At 38.1% G+C, this 22,190-nt stretch overlaps 1 protein-coding gene across 1 annotated transcript in view; it reads left to right on the forward strand.

Annotated features, from left to right (window-relative positions):
- Positions 1–22,190, forward strand: part of ahr2 (aryl hydrocarbon receptor 2) — a 74,688-nt gene that overhangs the window by 39,046 nt on the left and 13,452 nt on the right. The window contains exons 3-4 of the mRNA XM_055216704.2: positions 15,192–15,313; positions 16,607–16,696. Coding sequence (XP_055072679.2) covers positions 15,192–15,313; positions 16,607–16,696 — 212 coding nt within the window. The remainder of the gene's footprint in view (positions 1–15,191; positions 15,314–16,606; positions 16,697–22,190) is intronic.

Here is a 22,190-nt window from a genome sequence, read left to right on the forward strand (position 1 = left end):
TAAAACCATGTGGGGGATTATCACGAAATCCAGTGTCCGTTCTCACGAAATCCGTGTCCAGCATCAGATTTTTTTTTGCACATACAAGATTAAGGTCTGAACTTACTATAACCATTATTTTTGGAGAATTTAAAAAATATTTCCTATAGAATTATTTACTTTTTTTTTTAGATTTTTTAGAAAAATTGTCATTACCGCAACATGGTATTACATTAAATATATGCATTTACAAACTCATGTTTCGGTAATGAGAACTAAAAAGTACTATGACACACAAAATTTCAAATTTTATCTGGAGAGAAAACATAAGAACTGCTTACCTGGTAGCCATCTTGAGTGTCACAGTCAATTATGTCTGTTCCAACTATTTTTTTTTTTAAATATTGGTTCCTCGAGGGCTTAAACAATGATTGAAAATTGTTGCGGAGGATGAGAAAATTGGTCTTGGACACATTCATATTCCTTATTGTTGGTACATTTACCAATGATCACCAAATACCACATGTTTCTTTACTGTAAATGTTTATAGTATAACATGCACTGAAGCTTTTTATTTTTTAGATTTTTTAATTATAAATATTTCCATGTCAAAGAACCCAAATCCAGTCATGGACACGTTGCGGTAATGAAAATTTTCCCCTTAAATGTGGAAAAACGACAAAATTGGTTTGTATGTCATTTGAAATCGTGTGCAAAATAGTACGTGAAGAGATGTTTGTAACTGCTTTGATACTCTTACTTTGCATTTACTTTTTTATCAAAATGTTTCATGACACCTCATAAGTCTAATTTCGCGAGAATCACCCATGTTTGTTTATTCTTTCGTTTTGAATGCAACCGTGAATGAATTTGACTGGCGAAGTCATATGCTAAGCCTGGAAGCAGGAAACGGTTTGGGAAAACACCATGGAAGGGGGAAGGTTACTTCAAATGAATTTAAACTTCCCCTCTGTACAAAATTATATAGAATCCCACAAATGACACTACGGGTGAATCACAGTGAAACAACATTTAGTCATTTAGTATCAGTTTCACATGCTTTGCACATTTGCGTCTTTGCATTCGGCAGGTCATTTTATCCAAAGCAACCTGTAATGCATTCCAGCTACACATTCTGTGTCGACATAAAGGGGGATCAGACCTGTGACCTTTGTGTTGCAAGTGCTACCAGTTAAGCAACAGGAAGCGTTTGTTACAAAAACGACTTTTGCAAACAATGAAAACAAGAGTTGGTTGACCTATTCAGTGTTTAAAACTGCAAAAGAGAATGAGTTGACAGACATCCAGGTGAAGGGTGGAATGAAATTTTTTGTCTTTCGTGCTGTTGTTTTTTCTTTCTCTCTATCTTGCGCTGTATTTTTTCTTCATTACGCAGGTTGAGGCCAGCGTCTGCAACAATGAGCTGCTTTGTGCTCGTGTGTTTACCTGGCTGGCAGCTGCAGGGTTGCAACCATGCTTAGCAAGGAGTGTGTTGTGTGTATTTTGGCCTGGGTTGTGTTTCTGCAGGGCAATATTTGGTGCGTGTGTGTGTGTGTGTGTGTGTGTGTGTGTGTGTGTGTGTGTGTGTGTGTGTGTGTGTGTGTGTAAAAGTGCTGAGTGATAACTCACCGGAGTCCAGGCCTTGCGTGAGCAGCGAGCGTGCGAACTTTCAACCCTGGCAGGCTCTGTTAAAGTTTTTGGGAAGGAGAGCGTCAAGCGAACGAGGAGTACAGATAAAGAGAGAGAGAGAGAGAGGAGGAGGAGGAGGTGGAGGAAGGGGGTCTGGAAGAGAAGGGTTTGGTTACACAAGGATATAGAGTTTGGTAATTAAGAGCAGCAGGGAAACAAGCGGCGAGTGAAACTGCCAAGAAAAAGGGGGAGCTCGTGTTTCAGCTGCATTTTCCATTTCAGAGTGTGGTCAAGCGGATTTCGAGCAGGGGGAAAGCGAGGGAACGTTTCTGGCTGGAACCGCACGCTCTCTCTCTCTCTCTCTTTATCTCTCGGTCTTTCGTGCCACGAGGTGATTTACAGTAGAAAATAGCGGCTACGGTCGATTCAACTCTTGCCAAAATGACAACGTTTGCGTTTAGAAATGCGACGGCTTATCGGACATCCTGAAAAATTGGATAAAACTAAGGCTACAGGGGATAGCCAAGTTCTGATGGCATGGTTGGTCAAGTAGTTTACATTTTTACTTGCCCTGCCAACATATTCAATGGCACTAATAAAAATATATTTTTAGCTACATTTTTGCATATTAACTTTTTTAACTGTTATTTTTATATTTAATAATTAATATTTATTATTAATTGGTGGTGGCAAACTGTGGAGAAGTTATGAAAAAAAAAATCAGTTTTCCCTAATGAAGATCGAGGGGCAACCTTCCGATCTATCTGATGAAGCCGATACGGAAGGAAAAGGGTATAAACGGAGGTCGGAGCCAGCTGCAAATGAGTGGGTTAGCAGCAAGTGGGTGGAGCTTTAGCCGCAAGTGGGCTGTACAAACTTCCAGAGGATTCACCACCGTCCCATTTGAAGCGTAAACTCCTCCTACTTGCACATTTCTGGAATCCCTCCTACTTGCGGCATAAGCTCCTCCCACTCGTGGCATAAGGCAGTCTCCGGGCTGCAGCGATATATACTTGTACGGAAGTGACTTAAACTGCAATTCATCGGCTGGCCCCTAGAGGCTGGCATCAAAAGCGAGTCAATCCCCATAAACCCCCATGTTAAAATTGCCAACTTTACAGCAGGAAATATGTTTACAGCCTGGAACAAAAAGAGTTTTTGGTGTAATTTTGCACTTCATGACAACTCATCTGTTTAAATTATATTAAGCCTTTAAGTTTTGCATAATTAAGTGCGTGGCTAGACGTCACTACAGTCGAGCTAGACGGGTGTGGTTTCAGCAACCAGCCACCTTAGCTTCACTCACAGCCCGCCTCTATACCCATTTTCGGTTATCTGAGAGTGATTCGCGGACAAGATGGCGACAGCAGGCACCGCCTACTATGGCTTCAAAAAAGCTATAAACCTATGATTGATGTCACAGACCCTATGTCCATTTTTTTTACAGTCTATGGTTTAAATGCAACATTTTCAACCAATTCTTATTAAAATTCGTAAAAAATTTTGTAAAAATGTTACTTTTTGTTTGAGTCAACCGAATATTAATTTAAAGGCAGGGTGCCTAATTTTTTTTTTAACTCTTTGGAAAAGGGAGTCGGGTTGAGTACCAAAACACACTTGTAGCCAATCAGCAGTAAGGGGCGTGTCTACTAAACGACATTGTTGCCTGGGTTGCATATGTGTGGGGCGGGTCTAACAAAAAAGAAGGTCCAGATTCTATTGGGGTAGGGACGTTTGTTTAGGTGACTTTAAATATCAACATTGGCTTTCAGAAATCATGCACCCCACCTTTAACCACGGAAAAAACAAACATTAAAGTTTGCGATATATAAAACGCATGTAAACTATTAACAAATATAAAAGTTACGGTGGATTTCAATTGGATAGTCAGCCCGGTACTGTGCGGTAAAGATCACTTTTGGGGGTTTTCCACTGTGCACAGTACTACTAGTACCTAAATACTTTTATTACCACCACCTAGGTTGAGCATTCAAGCAAGCCGTACTGATACTAAAACGTGATGTGTAAACTGCAGATCACTGATTGGCCAGAGAGAATCGTCACTACCAGCGTCATACCAAGCTTACCCTCGTGTGCCACCAAGCAGACCAAGATGATCTGTGCTTTGTTGTAGAAGTTCCCAAACTCTCTTTAAGTGGTGAAAACATCCACATGCCAAGAACGAACAACACCATTTAATCAATACGCTCTGTTGCTCTCACTGTTTGCATCACGTTTATGTTGATGTCACAGTAGTAGAGATGGCGCAACTGTAACGATGAGTCTAACTCTAATGGAAAAGCAAACCAAGCCAAAATTAAACGAGCTCAGGCGAGCCACATGGTGCCACGTCGTACCTTGCAATGGAAAAGCACTAATAGTCACCCCATAAGCCAACTTTAACAACTCTGTACGGTGACCCGAAACTGTGTCACACGGGGCTTCATCCGCCTTCTTGTTGAGCCCTGAGCTAAAAACAACACCTGACGCACCCAGCCGTCAATCACAACTTTTTCGTTGAAAAGGTGGAGGGGAACGGGTAGATAGGAAAGACTGTATTGTTAAGTTGGCGAAAAACCAGGACCGATGCACGACAGCTACTCAGATCATCTGGCTGCTTCCCAATCCAATATCTGGCCATCTTTCTCTCCAGACTCTTGCAGATGCAGGCTGTAGCTTGTCCTGTTTTGTTCTCTCGCCCGTTGTGTTGGTTTGATGTTGGCTTTGGCTTAGACTTCTAAATGTAATGTGGCCATTCATTATGATCCTGACATATAAACTTACCTCCAGCTATGCCTGTCCATAAATTCAGCCTAGCACACGCGCACACACCCAAGACATAATTAGGCCGACGTAACAGACATGTGTCGCCAGAAAAAACTTTATAGCTCGGATTATATAAACAGATGGTTTCGTTGTAGGCGGTGATTTTTGACAACACTTCAGAGTTGTACGTGAACGGATATCCACCTGGTCGTCTTTTAAATGTAACAAAATAGTCAACGTGAAACGGCGTTCACAGCCCATTTTACTTCCGTAATGGGATGCGTTGAAAGATGATATACAAGTAGGGTAGGACTTGATTTTATCTGGTCACAGTTAGGAATGTTTAGGAAAACCCATTCATTTTATTGCAGATAGCTACTTTAGGATACTTTATGATGTTATGTAGAATATAACTTTATTTATGTATGATAAATTTAGAAGTGGTTTTGCATTAGCTTGTTGCACATATTATGCAAACTCATCATTCAACCAGAGTTCTTTGGTAATTTGAGAAAAAAAAAAACGCCCTCCAACTCCCTCCTTTGGGTCCACGTCTCCAGCTATTTTCCAGTCGGCTGTCTCCTTATCAATGTTATAGCCACAAACATATCTCAGGATGTGGTTTTCCTGCCCTAAATGTTGAGTCACCCTTAAACCTTTGGCTGGAAGAATGTCGCCTTTCCATTTTACTCTCACAGATTTCCTCCTCGACTCTGTTTTGGCGGCATTTCGACGGCCCCTGGGCCATTCTCTCACACAAATGCAAACAAACACACGATTTTTGTGACTGGGTGAACTCCGTCGACCTTTATTATGGCCGAACTCTGTTGAACTTCTGAACAGTTCACCCTTACGTATCCCATCTGACCTCAGGATAAACCAGTCACAACCTCAGTGAAATCTGGGTCTGATCAATTCAGCTGGGTCAAGGAGGTTGGTGACCTTGACGGCTTACTGCACATTTTGTTTTCACAAACGTCAGGCATTAAACGGCACATCTTTTTCACTTCTTCTTCAGCAAAGCGTCATCCACATTGCGCCATTTTAGCACCACACCCATTTAGTAAGACACCATCGGACCAGTACTGAAACAACCAACCATTGTTCATTTTTTGGTCTATCTGAAACGGCTGATTCCTCTGTAATACAAAATATATGGATAAAAATGTAAAATTTAATAATTGTACAATGATAAAATATCAAAAATGTGTAGTTAACACCTAATAAATTAGCAGAATTATGACCTGATCCATCATTTTGAGTCTTTTTGACCTTATATTTTCATCTAAAGGATTATTAGGAACACCATACTAATACTCTACCTTCAGAACTGCCTTAATTCTACGTGGCATTGATTCAACAAGGTACTGAAAGCATTCTTTAAAAATGTTGGCCCATATTGATAGGATAGCATCTTGCAGTTGATGAAAATTTGTTGGATAAACATCCATCCCATTCCACCACATCCCAAAGATGCTCTATTGGGTTGAGATCTGGTGACTTTGGGGGCCATTTTAGTACAGTGAACTCAATGTCATGTTCAGGAAACCAATTTGAAATGATTCGAGTTTTGTGACATGGTGCATTATCCTGCTTGAAGTAGCCATCAGAGGATGGGTACATGGTGGTCATAAAGGGATGGACATGGTCTGAAACAATGCTCAGGTAGGCCGTGGCATTTAAACGATGCCCAATTGGCACTAAGGGGCCTAAAGTTTGACAAGAAAACATCTCCCACACCATATATAAAGTATTTTTTACATATGTAATCATTTCATTGTTAGCTAAGATTTTTTACTTTCCATAAATCATTTTACGTAAAATTAAAACAAAGTGGTTCTGTATCAAGTTTGCGATCAGAAATTCTGTAAATAAGCACGAATCGCAACCTGATACCTTATAAACGAAAATTTTATGCATAACATCGAAGCGCACTACTGTCTGCAGCTATCAGCACATTGTCCAGACCCAGTGCTAATGATGTAAATCGCATAGCGTAGGGTTAACGTACGACCTTGAGAAACGACTGTATGCGCGGCATATCGTTAAGGTCAGTGTTTTTTTGACCCCTGGTTCAGTTTACGCCCGGCCTGCACTTTGTTACAGCGAGGTTACAGCGAGTTGAGCAAATTAAACAGAAACCTCCCACGCGCAAACACACGACGACAGAATGTAAACTGTGCGACGTCTCCCGACAGCCCCGAGGACCTCGCTCCTCCTGTGGGGGGTCAAGGTTCGAATCTGTTTGTGCGGGTGTGAGCAAAGTTCATGGTTGATGGGAGCGAGAGATCATTTTTGATGTTTAATTGAAGCTCTTGTTGATATTCTTCAATAACCAGGGTCTGATCTAAAGAGAGGAGTAACACATCTGCGTACTCGTTTTCTTTCTCTCTTATCTCTCTGACGGTCCATTTCAAGTTTAATGCCTTTGCCTGACAGGAAGCAGGCTATGTAAACAGTAAAGCGGTTGTACAACAAGTCTCATGATGCCCCATCCCCCAGCAGCTCTGCTTCTCTCTCTCTCTCTCTTATTTGCATGGATCGGCTCTATGCGCTCACACACACACACACACACACACTTTTGTTTTGCTCTCGGTCGATCCATCACTTTGAAGGATGACAGAATACTTGCAACAAAACTGACATGTTCAAGAACATTTGTTTACAGTGTTGAAAGGACAGTACTGCAATGACAACCAGACAAACCAACAACAGTATACACCACTGTACTGTACTATACTGTACTTCACACTAATGTGTGCTATAATTCAGTTAATTATGAGAATGAGACCATGGATCCATCATGCCTTGTTACCACTGTGCAGGCTGGTGGTGGTGGTGTAATGGTGTGGGGGATGTTTTCTTGTCAAACTTTGGCCCCCTTGGTGCCGGTTGGGCGTCGTTTGGATGCCGCGGCCTACCTGAGCATTGTATCTAACCATGTCCATCCTTTTATGACCACTATGTACCCATCCTCTGATGGCTATTTCCAGCAGGATAATGCACCATGTCACAAAGCTCGAATAATTTCAAATTGGTTTCTTGAACATGACAATGAGTTCACTGTACTAAAATAGCCCCCACAGTCACCAGATCTCAACCCAATAGAGCATCTTTGGGATGTAGTGGAATGGGAGCTTCGTGCCCTTGATGTGCATCCCACAAATCTCCATCAACTGCAAGATGCTATCCTATCAATATGGGCCAACGTTTCTAAAGAATGCTTTCAGCACCTTGTTGAATCAATGCCACGTAGAATTAAGGCAGGGGGTCAAACACAGTATAAGTATGGTGTTCCTAATAATCCTTTTAGCTCAGTGGGTAGAGCATCATGTTAGCAGCACAAAAGTTGTGAGTCTGTTTCCCAGGGAGCACACATAATGATAAAATAATTTAATATGAATGCACTGTATGTCGCTTTGGTTACACATCTACCAAAATATTTAAGTAAATGAAACCGCTAGGATGTTACAATTTGATAATGCTTATTAAAGGAGAGGCGTTTGATTGGTTGAGTTGTCGAGGCAGGTATTTGTCGAGAGAACGTCGGGGTCACCCAAGTTCCGACCTTTCGTCGTTACTATTAGGAAACAGACAGAATATGAAGAGTTTCGTTGCAAAACGAGATAAATCCATTTTTTAACATTTTTGTCAAAACATGTTTATTATTATGTTTTCATGTTGTTATTTTGTTTTATGGTGCTATTTAGCTGTATTTTTTAAGTTATGAAGGTTTAAATCAAAACAAACCAACTGCAGTTGAATTGATATTAATTGGAATGCACAACCAAAAAACGAGATTTTTGAACAATTAAAAAAAAACGGATTTATCTCGTTTTGCAAAGAAACTCTTCATATATATAAGACATTTATGATTAAACTCTTGCAACAAACATGTTGAAATGCATTGCTTAGTGCAGTGGTTCTCAAACTTTTTCAGCACGTGTACGGTGTATTCCTTCGCGGCCCCCCCTAAAGAAAATTTATGACAAAAAACTGTTCTAAAACTCAACATTTTAATAAAAAAAACCTTAAATAAATTATAAAAGTAGTGCTTTTGGATAGTAGCCTTGTTTTTTTAGGTTTAATTACACAGAATTCATGATAAATTAATGTATTTTATAAAATGTCATAAAACTGGGCCCCCCTTTCATCATCTTGCGGCCCCCCTGGGGGCCCCGGACCCCAGTTTGAGAACCACTGGCTTAGTGAAACGTCTGGGTCATACAATGAATTTATAAATGTAAACTTTTTAATTGGGCCTGGTTAGAAAACGCATCCACAGCAGTAAGTATACTTCTACAGAGATCAGAGATGAACGATTTTGTGTGTGTGTGTGTGAGTGTGAGCGAGAGAGAGAGAGAGAGATAACACAAACACTGATACCACTATTCTGCATCTTCTCATTTCTTCAAGTCCTAACCTGTCCCCCACCAACAGAGACAAGACAGTATGCTGAAAATCAGAGTCGAGGTTTTCCTTGACAATGTTAAAAAAAAACAATGGCCCAATTCAGCAAGGGAGTTTCAAAGCCTTTACAATCCCAGTGGGGGGAGTAATGTAACAGAAGATGCATACCAGTCATACTAAATCTCTGAATGCTCTATTATACAGCGTATACGTTTAATGAAACTCATCAACTGCGTTTGTTTGACAGCAAGCTGAGAGAATAACCTGGCAGCGTTTACAAAAATTCTGGAATATTTACATAAAGCACGCCGTAAAGTGTTAAAACGCAGATCTTGATTCCTGACAAGAGCACGTTAATGTTAACTATGTGTCGGTACATGCAGGAAGAATGTTTGCTTTTAAAAAAAATGGTGAGAAAGCTTATGCACTTTTAACAACAAGATAAATGGCATTCCATGTTAAGTATGTTAGCATGTGCAATGCCAACGTGAGTATCGTGTTCTTTTAAAAAGTTTCACATTTTGCCTTCTCTAAAGTATGATTTTCATTAAGCAGGAAAAAGCGAGAACAATTATAGTTTTACCAACATTTATAGCGTCAAGGGAGTGAGAAAAGGTTTGGTAAGAAAATGCCTGGGAAGTGGTCCAGTTTGTTAGCTAATAGGGTTCAGGTGCTGTCAAGGATTCAGTCATGCTCAGCACGCAAGGTTATTAAACCACAAGCCAACCGAGAGCCTTGTGGGTTTCCCTCTCACTCTCTTTCTCTTTTAATTTCTCGCTCATTCGAACCCTCAGTTTTCCTTCCCTTCGCCTTTGCAGTGAACATTATCCAGACACCAAACAATAAATGTTCATCACACTGTTTACGAGAAATGTTGAATGTTTATGATGATTCGGTTATGCGATACCGGCAGTTCAAATATCTTCGTATTTGAGTAAATGTTACAGGAAGACCTGTGTGTGAATAATAAAATCGTACCATTGTCATATTTTTATGTTGGCATGTTGTAACGCAAAGCACGAGTCTGTGGAGGCGTTTCTGAGATCGGATGACAGGAAGCATTGAACTTCCTTTGTTCTTCTTTGTAAACAAAACATTAAAGGACACAGAATTTGTTTACATTTTTATCGCTTTAAACTACTGTTATAGGTATGCCGCATTTCTTACATCTTGCCAATGAAGTTTAATGTTAATTCAAAACGTTACGACAATAAATGCAGATTTGAAAATTGCAACATTAGTTTAACTTCCATATTCAGCTCACAAAGCCTTCCAAAAAGTGTGGTGGTGAGAGTCATCCACAATCCACTACAAACCCAGAATTTTTAAAAAGCCCTTGAAGCCATTTTTTTTTGCACATATAAGATCAAGGTCTGAACTTAATAAAACCATTATTTTAAGAGGATTTAAAAAATATTTCCTATATAATTATTTAATTTTTTTAAGATTATCATAAAAAATTATCATTACCGCAACATGATATTACATTAAAAATATGCATTTACAAACTCACGTTTCGGTAATGAGAACTAAAAAGTTGTCTAGGTACTATGACAAACAAAATTTTTACTTTTATCTGGAGAGAAAAAATAAGAACTGCTTACCTGGTAGCCATATTGAGTGTCACAGTCAATTATGTCCCTTCCAAAAAAAAATTTTTTAATATTAGTTTCTTGAGGGCTTAAACAATGATTGAAAATTGTTGCGGAGGATGATAAAATTTGTCTTGGACACATTCATTTTCCTTATTATTGTCTCTACATTTTCCAATGATCACCAAATACCACATTTCTTTACTGTAAATGTTTATAGTATAACATGCATTGAAGTTTTTTATTGTTTAGATTTTTTAATTATAAATATTTTAATGTCAAAGAACCAAAATCCAATCATGGACACGTTACGGTAATGAAGATTTTCCCCTTAAATGTGGAAAAAAAATAGTTCATGAAGAGATGTTTGTAACTGTATGCTTCTTATTTTGATAGCATTTACTTTTTTTAAAAAATGTTTCATGACACCTCGTAAGTCTAATTTTGCGAGAATCACACATTCGTGTCTGGCTTTATTTTGTTATAAAAACTCTACATTTCAAATCAATTCTTGATGAAGTCTAGCTGCAGAAGTAAAATATGAATAAAAATGTTTTTTATGCTGTCGTCAAGAAGTTTTTTCACAAATCAATCATAAGTATTTTTATAAGCTCATCTTGTGGAAGATTTCAGTCATTTCCGTGACCCATATTCACCCGTTACCTGATTACCAACCACACCCGTTCTCCCATTTTCACAAAGTTGTGGTAAAGAAAGTGTTTAGATGTTGCGTCCGAGATATGCCGCGAAAACAAAATGTGAATAGAGAGAGAAAGCGAGATCTTTGTGGTTTCATTGAGAAGCCATGTGTGTTGAATTACAGCAATGGCAGATGAACAGACAGTAATTGATTGGCGGTTCGGATTTTCTGTTTGTGCGTGTATTAGCATGTGTGTTGTATTTTGCGTTTTCCCGATGGTGACCGCGCTGCCCGGTCCTCATTTCCGTCATACTGGAAGGGTCAGTGAGGGCGACGTGATTCATGAGTAAGAAGTGGATCGGGATTACATGGATGTTCCACATCCTCCATCTTTAATAACAGGCCAGATATACTTATAAACGGCTGGCGTTTTAAATACAGAGGCCGCGCTGTCGACGGGCTGCCAACGTTTGACGGACCTGAATGCCAGGAACATCCAGACCGTTGGAAAGAGCTGAAGAAAAACCAACACACACTCCTTTGGCCAGCATGCATATGTGTGTAGTTTTCGGAAAGAGTTTGTGTTTTGTGTGGTACTTTTTGTTTTGTCGTAGACTATGAGGCTCCTTCCCAGCTGCCTTGTTTTGCATTGCCACTTTTTCTCTCTCTTTAGCTCAGAGCCTTAGGGACGACAATGTTGATAATTTAGCCTATATGTTCTGTCTGTTTTCCTCATCAAATATCTTGTTCTCCATCTTACGATGTCCGTACTGTGGTTATTTCTTTGGTGTGGTCACAGAGTTTGTATTACACCCCCATTTTCCTCTCCATCAGGATCTGTGGTCAACGTCTACTAAACTTTCTGTTGACATCTCTTTCATGCTTTCTCCCTTCCTTTTTCATTCTTTTTTTGTTCGTTTGCAATTTAAACCACCAGTCGGATCAGCAAGTCCATGTTTAAAGTGGTTTGGTTTGTCTCTGCTTTTCCCCCCGCTAAGTAATCGCTCAACATCTGTGTCCTGTGGGGAGATATTTTTGGTCCCTAGCAGCAAAACGCTGTTCTCTTCAATCCCCTTGTGTCTCTTTCCTTCGGTGTTTTTTCTCAGAGAGTTGTGATAGACAGGGTTTGATAAGGTCTAGAAATAGCACAGCATCTGCGCTGGTCAGAAAGGAAATGGCTTTGCGAGCCGCACCCACTAGCTTATGTTAACTCGACTCAACGTTAGCCTGGAGCTAAATAAAAAGCCCAACCGAAGTCTTGTGCACGTTACTTGACGGAAAACAGAAGGGATTTATCCGTTAGTTTATCTTTTTAAGAATAAAAAAATACTGATTTTCAAGTTTTCCAATTGAATGGTGCAAAACTTACTATTACTGGAAATCGTTTAGCGATGTTTGTCGTAATAATGTCAGTTGAGCTTCATTTGTACAGTAGTGAGGTAACACAAGGCTCTTATAGACAACTCCGTCATTTGTTTTTCTCTCGCATAACACTGACAATGCGGCAAAGCTGGAAAATTGCGGTGTGTGAAGTGAGAGCGTTGATGTGTTTTTGTGTGTCGGTCTGAAAATGTGTGCGGTGCGAAAGTGTTGAAATTTCTCCCTCAGGAATGAAAAGACTTTCACAAGTCTCATTTTTTCCAGTCAGGCGAGAGCCGAGTTTTAAGAAGTGACCTCGGTGTCCTCAACGTTTATTCATAAAAACACATTACAATTTAACTTGGAATTTGCTCAAATCTGAGGTAAACTTTGACGCAGAGCTAAAATCTGAGATAAACTTTGACTCAGAGTTTACATCAGATTATAGCTCTGCATCAAAGTTTACCTCAGATTATAGCTCTGCGTCAAAGTTTACCTCAGATTTTAGCTCTGTGTCAAAGTTTACCTCAGATTATAGCTCTATGTAAATTTACCTCAGATTATAGCTCTGCATCAAAGTTTACCTCAGATTATAGCTCTGCGTCAAAGTTTACCTCAGATTTTAGCTCTGTGTCAAAGTTTACCTCAGATTATAGCTTTACGTCAAAGTTTACCTCAGATTATAGCTCCTTGTCAAAGTTTACCTCAGATTATAGCTCTGCATCAAAGTTTACCTCAGATTTTAGCTCTGCATCAAAGTTTTTCTCAGATTATAGCTTTACATCAAAGTTTACCTCAGATTATAGCTCCTTGTCAAAGTTTACCTCAGATTATATCACTGCATCAAAGTATAACTCAGATTTTAGCTTTGCGTCAAAGTTGACATCAGATTATAGCTCTACGTCAAAGTTTACCTCAGATTTTAGCTCTGTGTCAAAGTTTACCTGAGATTATAGCTCTGCGTCAAAGTGTACCTCAGATTTTAGCCTTGCGTCAAAGTTTACGTCAGATTGTAGCTCTGTGTCTAAATTAACCTCATATTTTAGGTCTGTGTACCTCAGATTATAGCTCTGCGTCAAAGTTTACATCAGATTTTAGCTGTGCGTCAAAGTTTACATCAGATTTTAGCTCTGCCTCAGAGTTTACCTCAGATTTTAGCTCTGCGTCAAAGTTTACCTCAGATTATAGCACTACGTCAAAGTGTACGTCAGATTATAGCTCTGCGTCAAAGTGTACGTCAGACTTTAGCACTGCGTCAAAGTTTACCTCAGATTATAGCTCTGCGTCAAAGTTTACGTCAGATTATAGCTCTGCGTCAAAGTGTACGTCAGACTTTAGCACTGCGTCAAAGTTTACCTCAGATTATAGCTCTGCGTCAAAGTTTACGTCAGATTATAGCTCTGCGTCAAAGTTTACGTCAGATTTTTAGCTCTGCGTCAAAGTTTACTTCAGATTATAGCACTAAACCAAAGTGTACGTCAGATTATAGCTCTGCGTCAAAGTGTACGTCAGATTATAGCTCTGCGTCAAAGTTTATGTCAGATTTTTAGCTTTGCGTCAAAGTTTACCTCACATTTTAGCTCTGCGTCAAAGTTTACCTCAGATTATAGCTCTGCATCAAAGTTTACCTCAGATTATAGCTCTGCATCAAAGTTTACCTCAGATTATAGCTCTGCATCAAAGTTTACCTCAGATTATAGCTCTGCATCAAAGTTTACCTCAGATTATAGCTTTGCATCAAAGTTTACCTCAGATTATAGCTTGGAATAAAATCTGAGGTTAACTAACAATTAGCTAAAATCTGTGGTAAACTCTGACACTGAGGTGTTAGTTGACCAATTTTGTTTAGTAACCTCAAATTTTAGCTTTGTATAAATTTACCTCAGATACCTCAGTGTATCAGTTTACCTCAGATTCTATCAAACTCTTAATTAACCTCAGATTTTAACACCAAGGTAAAATCTTAGGTAAACTAACACCGAGCTAAAATCTGAGGTCAAATCAGACACAGCTAAAATCTGGGGTTGATTAGCAATTAGCTAAAATCTGATGTAAACTGTGACACTGAGGTGTTAGTTATGGTAAATTGTTAGCTATTATTATTTTTATTTAACTTAGATTTTAACATTCTAGTTTAGCTCAATGTCAAAGTTTACTTTAGGTTTTAACTCTTTCCTTTTTTTTAAAGTAACCTCTGCTTAAACTCGTGTTTACCCAGTATTAATGTTTATATGGAGTAAAACTCCCAATTTTACCCAAATGTCATGCTCTGTATGTACACAGGAACTGCCTGTATCCAAACACGCCAATACGCATCAATACGGACCCTCATGTTCTTTAAAAGCTTTCGCTAATGAACACACTGTTTCATTGGCTAGCACCTTATAAAATTGACTGTAATGGAAGTTGTGATCAAACACATTCTTGCTCAGTACATGTTGAGAACAAGTAAATAAGAGTTGGACATCTGTAAATAAAATCTGTGTATGGAGACTCTATACCATTTCTCTCTTTTAACATAGTTTTAAGAAAAGCAGTAGTAAAAGCTGATGTAGCAAGACCCTTTGATCATGTTCCTCATGGTTCTTTCCTGAATTCTTAGAATAAACATTGGAGGAGAAGTGGCTCGCTGCTTACAAAATAAAATAAAAAAGTGGGTTGTTTCTTCTGTGGGTTATTGGGTAATGCACATGTATTCCTGTTAATACTACTAATCTCATTTGTGGCCGATGTAATCACTGAGTTTCATCACATTTTAGACCAAGTCCAAGTGTCTGAGCTTTTAAATTCAACCATCCTTTTTGCTTTTTCTACAGCCACAATCAAGAAGACTGGAGGTGGATGGCTTAGTGATCGATCAGGGACGTTCGGAGGAAACGGACAGACGGCCACCAGTCTGGATGGAGTCAGTTTTTCAGAAGGGGATCTGCTGTTGCAGGTAATGCGCACTACCTCACGGCACTTATTCAACCACAATTTACATATCATTCCTCGCAGTACTACCCACTTGTTTACACACGCCACACCTGTCTCAACTTTAATGCCTTCTATAAACACCTTACACCTCATTTCCCACTCAAAATGGCCCAGTTCTTTGTGCGTCTGTGCATGTGTGAGATAACAATCGTCTGCTGGAAGGTCGTTCTGGTGTTTTCTTCTTCGCCACGCCGCGCTTCTGAATAAACAGCTTGGACAAGTCTAAGCGGGTTCGCTAGTCTCCCAGTCTGGTCTTTTGACTGGTTTTAATGGGGTTGAACACTTCCATGCTGGTCAGGCTCTCAGGTAGGACCAGCAAACAAGCTTAGGCTAGCTTAAGATATTTTTGATGTTAGCACTACATTTTTACCTTGAAACTTATTGGTTATATGTGTGCATGTGCATTTTTAGGATGATAGTAATATGTACTACCTTTTTTTCAAAAAAAAAAATAATAATAATAATTTGAGTGTCGCTTGCTAGTCCAGGATTCATTACTTAAAATTTTCTGGTCTCTAGATATAGTGCTGAACGCTTCTCCGTAATAGCAAACACAGTTCGAGGTGCATAATAATTTAGCTCGCCTCACTAATAAATAAAATAAACTCAGCCACAAGGATTCCTGCACAGTCTAATGAAAAACGTAAGTTTCGAAGTCATTAAAAGTGGCAAAAACTTTGGTTGACATTTCGTTTATTTTAGCTGTTGTCATGCTTGGTGAACTGGAATGAAGTTTGAGCAATCGAGATTCTCCAGTGTTGAGCAATGTTATCTTTTCTTTGTAAACTATATCACATGTTGCTTTCCACCTAGAAATATTGAGAGCGTTTCATTTTTATCCACATCTCTCTCTCTCTTTCTCTGTCTATTGTTTGATGGCTGTTGGTTCCTGTGCGTGACTAGAGGCGATATTCACCCCGTCTGTTGTCATGTTCAACACTTTAACAAAAGCCTGGCTAATTGCATGGGATGTTTACAGAGTAGAAAATATATAAAAGAAGTAAAAATAACACAAAATGATCCCTTCACCCCTCAGCCACTCGTCTCTAATCTTATACAAATCTTAACCATCGTGATTTGCGTAAAACAAATCAAAACATTACATTATAACTTCACACAATTCTGTCGTCCCCTCCCTATTGGACAGTTTTGCTCAATGCATTTGCATTGTGCATCCAAAATGACGTCCAGCACACTAATATTAAACAAAATATTGCTAAGCTTCATTTTTTCCATGTACTTTCTTTTATCTCAGGCTCTCAATGGCTTTGTTTTGGCGGTCACAGCCGAAGGCTACGTGTTTTACTCTTCTCCGACTATACAGGACTACTTGGGCTTTCATCAGGTGAGTTTAACTTCAAATCTTTTCATTACCGAATCTTTTCTATACTACTTTTTTTATTTAATGACCTGTTGTGTGCCTGATTGATAAAAAACTAAATTCATTGGATTTGACCAATTTTTCCCACTTTATGCATTTTTATTCTCATTTACCATTAAAGGCCCATTCGAATTTTTTTTTTTTTTAAATCAGCCTGACTTACATAAACAAGGCGTATATTGTTATGATTAGGTTATGTATTAAAGATAACACCAGGTGGTTGTTGTCTTTCTTTTGTTTAATGTGTGCATGTGGTTTGTTTTCCTTAACCGTCCTACCAATTTGCACAGTTGTACTTCCTGTCTCGTGATTGGCAATTGATAATTTTTATGTAAACATAGTCGTCAAATAGACAATTGTTATCATTGAGAGATCATAAGTGTCGTCAATCATACAGTAGTAGTTCACACTCGACAATTTCCTCACAGTGGTTATTGCGTTTTAATACGTTAGTTTTTTTTTTTGTGGTAAGGGCTGATGGTTTCTGGGTTAGAGGCAGAGATTTGATTACTTATTTGTGAAGGTGTTTGGTTACTGTTCAGCATCTTTGGCGTCAGATGGCCATAACAAGGCAAAATCACAAATGAGATTAAATCTCGCAATTGTTTTCCTAGACAGCGGTGAGATTTAATAAAGAGCAATTGGAGACTTTCGCTTAAATCTTTTGCTTGTCTAATGTTTCTCCTGACGCCAAAGTTTTCCAAGACCAACAATGTGAAGTCTTTTAAATATTTAAATATTATATTTTACCATTGATGTTATTTAATAAACAATAATATTTATTCGTTTAGATCATTTGTCTTGGAAGGACTTCGTTACATAAACTTTACCATATGTTAACTGTTGTCTAAACTGATTTTTTATCAGGGAAAATAAAGTTAATACTTAAATGCAACAACAGACCTCCATTAAAGGGATAGTTTACCATAAAAAATTTTTTTTTGACGAAATATACTCACACTTATGTAAATTTCTTTGTTCTGCTAATCACAAATGAAGATATTTTAAAAAATACAACCAAGCAGATCTGGGGCACCATTGACTTCCATAGTAAAAAAATAATATAAAGTCAATGGTGCCCCAGATCTGCTTGGTTACCAACATTTTTGTGTGAATTATCCCTTTAAGTCCCAAAAGCTGTAAAAGAGCAACTTCTGTGCAATAAAAATTTCCCCTAGCTAAGAATATTGTTTTGTAAGCTAACATGCTTCCATACATTTCTTTGCTCTGCTAATCACAAATAAAGATATTTTGAAAAATAAAACCAAGCAAATCTGGGGCACCATTGACTTCCATAGTAAAAAAATGTAAAGACAATGGTGCCCCAGATCTGCTTGGTTACCAACATTTTTGTGTGAACTATCCCTTTAAGTCCCAAAAGCTGTAAAATAGCAAATTCTGTGCAATAAAAATTTCCCCTGGCTAAGAATTTTGTTTTGTAAGCTAACATGCTTGCATACATTTCTTTGCTCTGCTAATCACAAATACAGATATTTTGAAATATGCAACCAACCAAATCTGGGACACCATTGACTTCCATAGTAAAAAAATAATATAAAGTCGGTGGTGCCCCAGATCTGCTTGGTTATGAAAATGTTTGTGTGAACTATCCTTTAAAATCCCAAAAGCTGTAAAAGAGCAACTTCTGTGCAATACATTTTTTCCCTGGCTTAGAATTTTGTTTTGTAAGCTAACATGCTTGCATGCATTTCTTTGCTCTGCTAATCACAAATGAAGATATTTTAAAAAATGCAACCAAGCAGATATGGGGCACCATTGACTTCCATAGTAAAAAAAATATAAAGTCAATGATGGCCCAGATCTGCTTGGTTACCAACATTTTTGTGTGAACTATCCTTTAAAATCCCAAAAGCTGTAAAAGAGCAACTTCTGTGCAATAAAATTTTTCCCTGGCTAAGAATTTTGTTTTGTAAGCTAACATGCTTGCATACATTTCTTTGCTCTGCTAATCACAAATACAGATATTTTGAAATATGCAACCAAGCAAATCTGGGACACCATTGACTTCCATAGTAAAAAATATAATTTAAAGTCAATGGTGCCCCAGATCTGCTTGGTTATGAAAATGTTTGTGTGAACTATCCTTTAAAATCCCAAAAGCTGTAAAAGAGCAACTTCTGTGCAATACATTTTTTCCCTGGCTTAGAATTTTGTTTTGTAAGCTAACATGCTTGCATGCATTTCTTTGCTCTGCTAATCACAAATGAAGATATTTTAAAAAATGCAACCAAGCAGATATGGGGCACCATTGACTTCCATAGTAAAAAAAATATAAAGTCAATGATGGCCCAGATCTGCTTGGTTACCAACATTTTTGTGTGAACTATCCTTTAAAATCCCAAAAGCTGTAAAAGAGCAACTTCTGTGCAATAAAATTTTTCCCTGGCTTAGAATTTTGTTTTGTAAGCTAACATGCTTGCATACATTTCTTTGCTCTGCTAATCACAAATAAAGATATTTTGAAAAATGCAACCAAGCAAATCTGGGGCACCATTGACTTCCATAGTAAAAAAATATTATAATGTCAATGGTGCCCCAGATCTGCTTGGTTATGAAAATGTTTGTGTGAACTATCCCTTTAAGTCCCAAAAGCTGCAAAAGAGCAACTTCTATGCAATAAAAATGTCCGCTGGTTAAGAATTTTGTTTTGTAAGCTAACATGCTTGCATACATTTCTTTGGTCTGCTAATCACAAATAAAGATATTTTGAAAAATGCAACCAAGCAAATCTGGAGCACCATTGACTTCCATAGTAAAAAAAATATAAAGACAATGGTGCCCCAGACCTGCTTGGTTGCCAACATATTTGTGTGAACTATCCTTTTAAGTCTCCTGGCTAAGCATTTTGTTTTGTAAGCTAACATGCTTGCATACATTTCTTTGCTCTGCTAATCACAAATAAAGATATTTTGAAAAATGCAACCAAGCAAATCTGGGGCACCATTGACTTCCATAGTAAAAAAAATAATATAAAGTCAGTGGTGCCCCAGATCTGCTTGGTTATGAAAATGTTTGTGTGAACTATCCCTTTAAGTCCCAAAAGCTGCAAAAGAGCAACTTCTATGCAATAAAAATGTCCGCTGGTTAAGAATTTTGTTTTGTAAGCTAGCACGCTCGCATACATTTCTTTACTCTGCTAATCACAAATGAAGATATTTTGAAAAATTAAACCAAGCAGATCTGGGGCTCCATTGACTTCCATAGTAAAAAAGTATAAAGACAATGGTGCCCCAGACCTGCTTGGTTATCAAAATTTATGTGTGAACTATCACTTTAAGTCTCCTGGCTAAGAATTTAGTTTTGTAAGCTAACATGCATGCACACAATTCTTTGCTCTGCTTATCACAAATGAAGATATTTTGAAAATGAAGCCAAGCTGATCTGGGGCACCATTGACTTCCATAGTAAAAAAAAAATTAATATAAAGACAGTGGTGCACCAGACCTGCTTGGTTATCAAAATTTTTGTGTGAACTATCCCTTTAAGTCTCCTGGTTAAGCATTTTGTTTTGTAAGCTAACATGCTTGCATACATTTCTTTGCTCTGCTAATCACAAATGAAGATATTTTGAAAAATGCAACCAAGCAGATTTGGGGCACAATTGACTTCCATCGTAAAAAAGTATAAAGACAATGGTGCCCCAGATCTGCTTGGTTATCAAAATTTTTGTGTGAACTATCCCTTTAAGTCCTCAGCTAAGAATTTTGTTTTGTAAGCTAACATGCTTGCATACATTTCTTTGCTCTGCTAATCACAAATACAGATATTTTGAAAAATAAAACCAAGCAAATCTGGGGCACCATTGACTTCCATAGTAAAAAAATAATATAAAGTCAATGGTGCCCCAGATCTACTTGGTTGCCAACATTATTGTGTGTACTATCCTTTTAAGTCCCCTGGCTAAGAATTGTGTTTTGTAAGCTAACATGCTTCCATACATTTCTTTGCTCTGCTAATCACAAATAAAGATATTTTGAAAAATAAAACCAAGCAAATCTGGGGCACCATTGACTTCCATAGTAAAAAAATGTAAAGACAATGGTGCCCCAGACCTGCTTGGTTATCAAAATTTGTGTGAACTATCCCTTTAAGTCCCCTGGCTAAGAATTGTGTTTTGTAAGCTAACATGCTTCCATACATTTCTTTGCTCTGCTAATCACAAATGAAGATATTTTGGAAAATGCAACCAAGCAAATCTGGGGCACCATTGACTTCCATAGTAAAAAATATAATTTAAAGTCGGTGGTGCCCCAGATCTGCTTGGTTATGAAAATGTTTGTGTGAACTATCCCTTTAAGTCCCAAAAGCTGCAAAAGAGCAGCTTCTATGCAATAAAAATGTCAGCTGGTTAAGAGTTTTGTTTTGTAAGCTAACATGCTTGCATACATTTCTTTGCTCTGCTAATCACAAATGAAGATATTTTGAAGCAACCAAGCAGATTTGGGGCACCATTGACTTCCATAGTAAAAAAGTATAAAGACAATGGTGCCCCAGGCCTGCTTGGTTATCAAAATTTTTGTGTGAACTATCCCTTTAAGTCTCCTGGCTAAGCATTTTGTTTTGTAAGCTAACATGCTTGCATACATTTCTTTGCTCTGCTAATCACAAATGAAGATATTTTGAAAAATGCAACCAAGTTGATTTGGGGCACCATTGACTTCCATTGTAAAAAAGTATAAAGACAATGGTGCCCCAGACCTGCTTGGATATCAAAATTTTTGTGTGAACTATCCCTTTAAGTCTCCTGACTAAGCATTTTGTTTTGTAAGCTAACATGCTTGCATACATTTCTTTGCTCTGCTAATCACAAATGAAGATATTTTGAAAAATGCAACCAAGCAGATTTGGGGTACCATTGACTTCCATAGTAAAAAAGTATAAAGACAATGGTGCCCCAGACCTGCTTGGTTATCAAAATTTTTGTGTGAACTATCCCTTTAAGTCCTCGGCTAAGAATTTTGTTTTGTAAGCTAACATGCGTGCACACAATTCTTTGCCCTGCTAATCAGAAATTAAGATATTTTGGAAAATGAAACCAAGCTGATCTGGGGCACCATTGACTTCCATAGTAAAAAAATATAATATAAAGAAAATGGTGCCCCAGATCTGCTTGGTTAGCAAAAAAATTTTGTGAACTATCCCTTTAAGTCCTCAGCTAAGAATTTTGTTTTGTAAGCTAACATGCTTGCATACATTTCTTTGCTCTGCTAATCACAAATAAAGATATTTTTAAAAATTCAACCAAGCAATCTGGGGCACCATTGACTTTCATAGTAAAAAAATATAAAGTCAATGGTGCCCCAGATCTGCTTGGTTACGAACATTTTTGGGTGAACTATCCCTTTAAGTCCCAAAAGCTTTAAAAGAGCAATTTATGCGCAATAAAACTTTCCCCTAGCTAAGAATTTTGTTTTGTAAGCTAACATGCTGGCATAAA

Source organism: Misgurnus anguillicaudatus, chromosome 23, assembly GCF_027580225.2.
Source record: "Misgurnus anguillicaudatus chromosome 23, ASM2758022v2, whole genome shotgun sequence".
Classification (NCBI taxonomy): Eukaryota; Metazoa; Chordata; class Actinopteri; order Cypriniformes; family Cobitidae; genus Misgurnus; species Misgurnus anguillicaudatus.